An 8,891-nucleotide genomic window follows, 5' to 3' on the forward strand; every position below is an offset into this window, starting at 1 on the left:
TTTTTTATAAAATTTGACCCTTTTTCTCATATATTTGGTCATTCAAACTCCATGTATATGTGTATTAATCTCGAGTATGATTGGAATGTAGGCAATCAGGTCAAACACGTTTGTAACGAAAGTGAAAATAGAGAATAAGAGAGAAATTGCTTGCTAACTCGAATGACGATGCGTAAACTTATTCTATCATTTATTTTCAAGATAAATATGATTAGTCTTTATCGATCAATTTATAGGATAATAACGATCTTTCTACAACGATACAAAGCAACGAAAATAGAAAATAAGATGGATGGTGCTGTGGTAGAATGGGTTACCGAAGAGGACAATTATGAGTGCAAACTTTCCAACGAAACAAAAATACTTGCAAAGGATGAGCTCAGAGAAGATAAGAATACACGCGATCAAGCACTAGAGCAGATGCGTAGTTGGATAAAATTAAATCCACGTATTAAAAATTGTCGACTCGGTGAGGAATGTTTAATTTCATTAAATAAAAGAAAAAAAGAAGAAGAAAAGAAAATAAATTATTACTGAGAGATAAAAATATTTAAATTATGTTATGTTAATTTTTGTTTTCCTTTTTTTTTTCATTTCATTATTGTTTTAAATACTTTCGTATTCCTAAAAAATTTTTTTTATTAGCCTTATATTAATATAATCCTAAATGGATAATAATTATCTTATTTTTCCACATTCGACTAATATTTTTCTACCATTAGATGCACAATTTTTATTGAGATTCTTACGATGCAAAAAGTTTAACGTACCTATGGCTCAAGAAACTATCGAACGATATCTTCTCTTACGTCAAGTTTATCATCCTGCATTTACTCATTTGGATGTAATGGAACCAACGATGGAGGAATTACTTTCCTTGGGGTAAGATCAAGAACGAAGAGGAATAGAGTCCTGTCATCCTACGAGTTTGGAAAATTTCGAGGATATTTCAGAAATCTTTTCACTTTTTGTACGTCCTCGAATATGTTTTATTATATTTATTAATTACAGATATCTATTCGCCGCACCAGGTCGCGATCACAAAGGTCGTCGTGTTATCATTGCCAGACCAGGTAATTATCAAACATGGGTAATATATATATAATAATTAATTTAATATTATGATACATTTTTTTCAATTATTAGACCTTATTCTGATTTATATTTAATTGAATAATTTCTAATAAATAAATATTATAAGCTTTTGAAAATTACTCATAAATCAATCAAATTATTATATTATTACAGAAATTCTGTTTTCTTTTTCTTTTTATTATAGGTGTTTTTGATCCGCATAAATATACAAACGCAGATATGTGTAAGATACACGCTATTACTTATGAAGCTTTGATGGAAGACGAGGAGAGTCAAGTTCGTGGATTTGTTCATTTTGCTGATGGCGCTGGTGTCAGCTTTCCTCATCTTACTTTGTTTACACCTAAGGAAGCTGTTCGCATTGTTAAAAATGGAGAAGTAAGATCATTATGTTGTAACTACTGTATGTTACATTATATAATTAATATCAACCATGTTTTAATATTAATTCTATAATTATATAACATATAGAATATATATATATATATATATATATATATATATATATATACATATATATATTTATGAATTCTGCATCATTAAATTTCGGGCAGAATTCGAAAAGAAAAAAAACGAGAAAACCAAGAACCGATTTTCGTTTCTTTCACTTTTAATTTTACGATATGAATTCATCAAAAACATCAGATTCTTATATATAATATCAATAGAATACATTACGTAATGAATGTAATAATATATTCATTAACATTTCGAAATCTTTCGAAGAATAAACATTTCGACTGGATATCTGGAAAATTTTCGTTTTTAGCGTACAGTACCGATGAGACACAAAGAAGTTCATGCTATCAACGCACATCCATCTTTGAAGTTTGCCCTTGATTTTGGAATGTCCTTGATATCCGAGAAAATAAAAAGCCGTGTTAAAATCTATACTAGTCTGGAAGATGCATTAAATAACAAAATGGATGCTAGTATGTTACCTAAAGAGTACGGTGGTACCATGCCTATGAAAGAAATGATCGGTAAGAAAAATTTGAATACATTAGAAGAAATTAAAAAAAATTCCTATCCAAACGACTCTAATGATATTTTCTTTTTCTTTTTTTTTTTTATTTATTTATTTTTTTTTTATATAGATCTTTGGCGACAAGAACTATTAGAAATAAGACCGATATTGTTAAGTCATGATAAAATGCAGGTATGTCTCAGTATTCTGAAAAAGCACGAGAAGGTGCCGTATCTGCTTTAAAACAAGGATTTGGTTGCTCGAGTGTTGGATCCAGCGATAGTATGATGAGTGGCATCAGTGGTTCCTTCAGAAAACTCGAAGTCGACTGAAATTCTTCAAATTGCTTTCCCTTTATTAATAGATAAAATAGTTTAATCTTTTATTTGGGGTTTATAAATATTGGCAATAATCAGAAGTGTCAAATAGAGTCACTTCTAAATAAAATGTTTCAATTAACATTTCTTTTTATGGGAACGGTGTGTGTAAAATGATGATTCAAAGAAATTTAGACTGTTATAAAATATACATACGATACGTACGAATTAAAAAAATATAAAGATAATTCTATTCTTGTCAGATAAAATATAACATATATAGGTATAGGTATCCCGATATATATCATCTTTTGTAAATAAGTTCTTCGTTTGGTATCAATTACAAATAAAATGTATTGGTATAAAAAGGTCATTGAGTTCTTTCTTTCTTTTTTTTCTTTTTTATTATAATGAAAAATTGTTCACAATACTCATGATGTTATCCACTTAGCTATAATATTACGTACAGTTTTTCTTGCCTCTCTTAAATCTGGCAGGTCCGTAGGAAGATCATTCATTAAATCTTGACAATGAGATGCACCTAAGGCAAAAATAAAAGAATTAATTCATGATGTATATACAACACAAATGCATCTATAAATACCTTTTATAAGTATAGTTGGTGTAGATTCGTTCAAATCTAGTAAAACTGAAAGTTTATGCCAAGGATCCACATCGCCATTTGTAAAAATGACATTGGTTATATCCGGTTTATAACCACCGTAAATCAAATTCGTTCGTTCTATTCTCGATTTCAAAAAATTACCATCGTAACTGTAAATTACATGGATATTAAATTATTGAATAATAATGCGTTAAAACATAATTAATATAAATGATTTACTAATTTCCATATAAGTTGACGCAAATATTCAGGAAGTAATCTAATGGGACAAGAGATCCAAAAATCGAATCTTTGGAATCAGTTGTTGAGTAATAACCATACTCCGTACACGTTTGGTAATACCACCTCCTTACTGAAATATACAATTAAATAATGTTAAACTAATGGGATTTTGTACAAATCAAATACATCAAAATACGCATTTAAATTATAGAATATTCATGTTTATATGTTCATTAAATAGAATATGCAAAACGTATGTATCATGCAAAATATACAGAATAAAAAAAAATTGTCAAAATATATAAATAAACTATGACTTAATAAGAATCCTATATTTTAAAAAATATGCATTTATTTAAATATTCACAATCTATTTATAATAAATTGTTTGAAATTCATATAACATTTCAATTTTAACTTACTTATACTGTCTGAACTCCAGCTTATATTCCTATGGCGTGATATGAACTGTTCGTAACTCGTATCTAAACAACTACCATCGTCTTTACTCAGCAATCGAGCTAATCTTTGAAGTGGTGATCCCAAATACGTTGCTGTCATATTATCACAACAAACAGAGATATCCGACTTGTTACCATCCTGATTTTTGTTATATTGAACAATTCCAGCAAATTTCTATTAGAAACAATAATGTTTTAAACGATAATGGTCTTCACTATTGTAATTCTTATTGAAACGCGTGCGTTAAAGGATTTTATTCTTTCTTTTATTACCATAACTTCTTACCTCTATGAAAATATTTATAAGGTGACTAACATCGTTATTAGATTTTACATTCGGCACTTTGCACAGACTAAAATATTATAATTTTTAATTAATTTTCTAATTTCTTTGATTTTCAGGAATTAATGTATGTACATACTTGAAATATGTTTTCAATTTTTTAGCACCACCATTATCAGTCAATAATTCCTTTACGGAATCAAACGCAGCTTTAATATCGATCGGACATTGTTCGTCATAGTTCTGAAGAGACCTTGCCACAATTTCATTATATTCTAAAAACAAAAGAACGAATTTATTGATCCAAATTAATTGACAAAGTTTCAAAAAACAAGAAAATTACGATGTTTACCATAAAAATTAGCTTTTGCATATATCGGAGCACTGCTAGCCACGGCACCCTGTAAATAATTAAATAACAAAGTTTGACTTTATATGAAACACGTTTACATCGAAAAAAAATACCTGAATGAGATGAGGATATTTTAATCTAGCCCATACTGCCATATTACCAGCATATGATCCACCAAAAACAATTACTTTTGCGTTTTCCTTACCAAGGTTTCGCTTCATCCTTTCAATGAAATAAGCTATATCAGCCAAAGCTTGATCGACGTTTAAATATTGCAGATTTTCTTCACTAATATTTCTAAAATTAATAATTCATAATAAAAATATTTAAAGATTTATTATTATCCATATATTTGATCATCATCGTACTGTATGGGTTTACTCTTTCCGTAGTATCGATGTTCAGTATAATACATCATGGCTCCATGAGCAACAGCAATGTCGTACATCAGTCCATTTGTTAAAAAATTAGGTTTTATTTCCCATTCTCCGCCGAGCATGATCAATATCGGTCCAGTTTGTGTTACAAAGGCTGCATTTTCGTAGTAACGCTGTATTAATATTATTAAAATATTATTATTGTATATAATCAAAAGAATGTTACTTGAGAATAAAAAATTCTTACCATATGCCATAAGTTATTATCACGTGAATTAAAATGATCTAATGGTTGAATTAACCATTTCTCATGTACATCTTTTGTACGAGTATCCAATATTTGTGGCTCATCTAAACCCTTAAAAGTAAATCCATGGAGGCCAAAACCATCGACGAGTGAATAATATATAGAAACTAACAGAATTAGTAAGACGTACATCTTGAAATGATATATCACTTCTGAATCCTACAATTGCTTTATATTTTACTTTTATTTTGAATCACGATTGAATGATAAATATTGATATGATATCAGCTACAATTCACGTACATTAACGACCGTTATCAAATTAAAAAATATTTTTATGTATGCCACTATTCGATGAACAGAGGTAGATAATGTAGACGATTATTATAGTTGACTTAAGAAAATCTTGATTTCACAAATTTTCCTTTAAAAAGATAACAAAATCGATGGATTGGTCTTTGGAGATGAACGATAAGATTTTGTATCAATAAAATAGCCATTATTGACAAACAAATGGAGATTTCGAATTCCTACATTGAAATACTTTTTAAGAGCGTATCTTTATTGCAAATCTATTATATTTATTAATATTGTATTTAATGTGAAGAGCATGTATTACATTATAAAAAAAAAAAAAGAAATAAAGGGAAAAAAGATATATATATATATATATATATATATATATATATATATATATTACATCGTATTAAACATTGGGTTACGTTAAATATTATCACCGTTTATTATCTTCTTCATTATCAGAGTCGGTCGTCGTCCAACCGTCCGGAGATCGTTTATTTATAGTCCTACGTAATTCACTATTATCAGACGAAGAATCAGAATCACTCGAGTTTACACTTTCTAGAGACGTATCATCGAAATTTTTACTGTCCCACTTTGATTTAGGTTCCTTTTTCCTTTTTTTTACATCGTTATCTTTATTTTCCGATGTAAGCCTATTGATGTCATTCTCGGTTTTTAAACTCGAAAAATTAAAATCATCATGTTCCTCTGATTGTCTCGACTTAGATTTAGTATTTTCATCATCCTGGTTACCAACTGTAGAATATGTTCTTGAATATTTGCACTTTTTTGAAATTGTCTTCATTCTTTCATAACTTTCATCACTATTATCATATTCCCTTTTTATTTCATTAGAATACTTTTTGAAGGATCGTTTGTTCTTATGAAAATCGTCATTATCATGTTTCTTCTCGTAACACCTTCGAGATCTAATTGAACTTGAATGATGATTTTTTCTTTCTGTAGACGTTTTTTTAAATCTCCTGGAACTTCTGGAACTTCGATCTTGTTTTTTATCGTATCTAGAAGAACGATGACCATTTTTTTCGTTTGTATGTCTGTATTGTTTTTCACTATTTCTTAAACGTTTTTCAGGTGTTTCTATTTCAGGTGATTCTGACCATCTCCAATTTCTACTTTCATCAGTTTCATCATAAATGTATTCTTCCCATGTAGATCTATTTCTACAAAGTTAACAAACAACGAAACAAATGAATAATTGGATTTTAATAATAGAAGACAAAAGATATGCTTACCTTTGTTCACTTCTTTTACTATTACTTTCTGAACCAACAGCTTTTGAATAACGAGGTGGACTTTTGATATCATATTCAGCATGAGGATTTTTAAAAGTGTGCAGAAAGTTGCAAGCTCTACCTTTAGGACACTTTAACATACCACACACAGCACTTCTCCACGATTTCAAATTAGCAAATTCACAATTCAATTGTCTGCCGGCGTACCAACGACCCTTTAGCTTTCTCAATGCTTTCGCAGCTTCTCGTTCTGTACAATACTCAACGTACAAATTACCGCGTAAATGAATTTCAGTATTGCAACATAGTTTAAGAGTCTTAATTCTTCCTAGAAATTCCAATTCCGGTACAACGTCATTATAAAATTCACAAAAGTGTTGTCTGGTTTCAGAATTTTCAAATTCCAATGCAATGTCTGTATCATATTCTGTTGTATTCTTTTCCAGAGAAAAGTGTGAATAAAAATTAGGTATTAGAAGAATCTTACTTAAGCAAACTCGACGATGATTTCTGGAACATGTATCTCCATACCTACATAAAATAGAAAACTTAGAATTATCATTTAATCTTTTTCTATTTTTTATCTTATTGATTCCTTATGTGTTATTTATTGTTCAATCTACCTGCAAGCACCTGTTTTAGAAAAGAAGGGACAAAGTTCTTTGCCAGGTTGACTGTCGATAGTTTTTCTAAGAGCCTCAGGCGTTTTTATTCCCTCATCTATATAATCATCGATTTCCTTTTGCAGTAGTTCCCTTTGTTTTATCTCCTCTTCTCGTTTACGTTTCTCTTCCTCTTCTTTTTTACGTATAATTTCTTGTTTAGCCTCAAACTCTTTTCGAATTTTTTCTTCTTGCTCTAATTGCTGTTGTCTAGCTCTTGCCTTTCGTTCTTGAAGGATATGCCATTCTTTTTGTGCTTTAACCTGAATAATATATTCATATAGTAAATAATTTATGATTACAAATTAATAACAAATCATTGATCATCTTAAGAATAAAATTATATTAAACAATTAAGATAAGCCAACTTCCTGACTAATTATCTTTTAATCTTTTCTCTAAATCTTATCATACATATGTAAGTCATTAAAAAGGAAGTTATATTCTAAAAAAAAAGAGATTTAATTTCTTATAATAAAATCACGATAATGATCAAAATTACCTCTTCTGCGAGCCACAATTTTTCTCTTTCTTCGTGTTCTCGTTTTTCTAATTCTTCTTCCTCTTTCTCGCGCTGTTCCTTTTCTTTGCACCAATTCAAATATTCCGCGGTACGTTCGAGTGCTGCCCTCAATCGTTCTTCGTCTGCTTCTCGCTCCTTTGCAGCTTTACAACGTAAACGTCTGCGTCGTTCTCTCTTTGCAATACGTCTCCATGCTTTATGACTGCACGATACCGATGAACGAACCTCCATCAGTTAGCATCTTCTTTTTTTTTAACACTAAACTAACTTCGATTCGTTTCTGTATGTGTTCTAACCTTTCAAAATGAGACGAACCATGCAACAAAACTCTTTGAACGACATGTGTTCGACACCATTTCGCTTATGAACTATAACTAAATATAAAAGTGTTTCTTTCTTTGCATACTCATTAACCTTTAAGAAAAAAGTTTCTCTCCTGTAAACATTGAAGACGAACGAAGAAGACACAGAACTGTAGTATTTTATATATTTTTTTATTGAAGCAGGACTGTAAATTCATGAAAATTACAGCACTATGTGCTCCATCTAATGATTAAATGTAGTACTAAATATATATAGCATATGTTGGTAAAAGACAAATTTACAAACGTTTATCGTATTTGTTACTAGATGGCGGAACATTCGACTTTTCAAAAATATAAAAACCGATTATAGTTTTTAAATAGTATTAAATTATTGCGAATAATAAAAAAAATATATTATGTATAATTAAAAATTTTATTAATATAATAATAATAATAATAATAATAATAATAATAATAATAATAATAATAATAATAATAATATAAACGATAATTGAGATTACCTATTAGTTCACGAAATTATGTGTATATATTTTCTTCTTTTATTCAGAACTTGTCGAATTAAATCAATTACATATTACTTTAATTCACACTTTTTTCTCTTTCTCTTTTTCATACTTTTTAAAAAAGAAAATATTTCGTAAAAAAAAACTTATTTTATATTATTTGTATAATAATAAAGTATTCTTAAAGAATAAAAATATCTATACATTTTCCCGAAACAATTCAACATTATAACAATTTTTTTATTATATTAATTAATGAAATTCTCATATTTTACATCTTTACGAATATTTTTTAAAGTTATGGCAAAAAAAGGATTTTTCTCTTATTGGTACGGTCCTGAAACAGGTACCGTTATACTTGCTGGAGCGTTG

The 8,891-nt window shown here is 28.9% G+C and overlaps 3 protein-coding genes across 6 annotated transcripts; 1 reads left to right on the forward strand and 2 right to left on the reverse strand.

Moving 5' to 3' along the window:
* The first annotated feature begins 288 nt into the window (after positions 1–288).
* Positions 289–2,244, forward strand: LOC124953097 (alpha-tocopherol transfer protein-like). Its single transcript, XM_047504007.1, has 6 exons — positions 289–469; positions 723–882; positions 1,012–1,073; positions 1,280–1,473; positions 1,865–2,043; positions 2,193–2,244. The coding sequence occupies exons 1-6, from the start codon at positions 289–291 to the stop codon at positions 2,242–2,244; spliced, it is 828 nt and encodes a 275-aa protein (XP_047359963.1).
* LOC124952894 (thymus-specific serine protease-like) lies at positions 1,652–5,151 on the reverse strand. 2 transcript variants are annotated; one of them, XR_007102053.1, is made up of 12 exons: positions 4,947–5,151; positions 4,691–4,872; positions 4,436–4,619; positions 4,323–4,371; positions 4,110–4,245; positions 3,974–4,040; positions 3,649–3,862; positions 3,224–3,356; positions 2,984–3,153; positions 2,847–2,920; positions 2,037–2,414; positions 1,655–1,947 (listed from the first exon to the last, which is right to left on the reverse strand). XR_007102053.1 is itself a non-coding variant. In XM_047503482.1 (11 exons), the coding sequence occupies exons 1-11, from the start codon at positions 5,136–5,138 to the stop codon at positions 2,262–2,264; spliced, it is 1,554 nt and encodes a 517-aa protein (XP_047359438.1). In that variant the 5' UTR covers positions 5,139–5,151; the 3' UTR covers positions 1,652–2,261. The 2 variants fall into 2 exon arrangements, 1 of the variants encoding a protein (XP_047359438.1); XM_047503482.1 differs by having other exon boundaries at positions 1,652–2,414.
* An 82-nt stretch (positions 5,152–5,233) lies between these two features.
* Positions 5,234–8,234, reverse strand: LOC124952893 (U2 small nuclear ribonucleoprotein auxiliary factor 35 kDa subunit-related protein 1). 3 transcript variants are annotated; one of them, XM_047503481.1, is made up of 6 exons: positions 7,670–8,234; positions 7,129–7,430; positions 6,993–7,036; positions 6,506–6,833; positions 5,684–6,433; positions 5,234–5,370 (listed from the first exon to the last, which is right to left on the reverse strand). In XM_047503481.1, exons 1-6 carry the CDS (start codon positions 7,919–7,921, stop codon positions 5,331–5,333), a joined length of 1,716 nt encoding a protein of 571 aa, XP_047359437.1. In that variant the 5' UTR covers positions 7,922–8,234; the 3' UTR covers positions 5,234–5,330. The 3 variants fall into 3 exon arrangements, with proteins under 3 accessions (XP_047359437.1, XP_047359435.1, XP_047359436.1); XM_047503479.1 differs by having other exon boundaries at positions 6,506–7,036; positions 7,670–8,233; XM_047503480.1 differs by lacking the exon at positions 5,234–5,370 and adding an exon at positions 5,385–5,518 and having other exon boundaries at positions 6,506–7,036; positions 7,670–8,233.
* Positions 8,235–8,891: the final 657 nt, after the last annotated feature.

Source organism: Vespa velutina, chromosome 11 (assembly GCF_912470025.1).
Source record: "Vespa velutina chromosome 11, iVesVel2.1, whole genome shotgun sequence".
NCBI classification, from domain to species: domain Eukaryota; kingdom Metazoa; phylum Arthropoda; class Insecta; order Hymenoptera; family Vespidae; genus Vespa; species Vespa velutina.

Excerpts from the sequence above, each read along its gene's own strand:
- LOC124953097 (XM_047504007.1), top strand. The coding sequence starts at position 289 with ATGGATGGTGCTGTGGTAGAATGGGTTACCGAAGAGGACAATTATGAG. Across the intron at positions 883-1,011 it reads GAGGAATTACTTTCCTTGGG|ATATCTATTCGCCGCACCAG; the intron begins GTAAGATCAAGA and ends TATTAATTACAG. Across the intron at positions 1,074-1,279 it reads TGTTATCATTGCCAGACCAG|GTGTTTTTGATCCGCATAAA; the intron begins GTAATTATCAAA and ends TTTTTATTATAG.
- LOC124952894 (XM_047503482.1), bottom strand. The coding sequence starts at position 5,138 with ATGTACGTCTTACTAATTCTGTTAGTTTCTATATATTATTCACTCGTC. Across the intron at positions 4,620-4,690 it reads GGAAAGAGTAAACCCATACA|AAATATTAGTGAAGAAAATC; the intron begins GTACGATGATGA and ends TATTAATTTTAG. Across the intron at positions 4,246-4,322 it reads TGCAAAAGCTAATTTTTATG|AATATAATGAAATTGTGGCA; the intron begins GTAAACATCGTA and ends TTTTGTTTTTAG.
- LOC124952893 (XM_047503479.1), bottom strand. The coding sequence starts at position 7,921 with ATGGAGGTTCGTTCATCGGTATCGTGCAGTCATAAAGCATGGAGACGT. Across the intron at positions 7,431-7,669 it reads AATTGTGGCTCGCAGAAGAG|GTTAAAGCACAAAAAGAATG; the intron begins GTAATTTTGATC and ends TATATTATTCAG. Across the intron at positions 5,371-5,683 it reads AATGAAGAAGATAATAAACG|GAAAATTTGTGAAATCAAGA; the intron begins GTGATAATATTT and ends ATCTTTTTAAAG.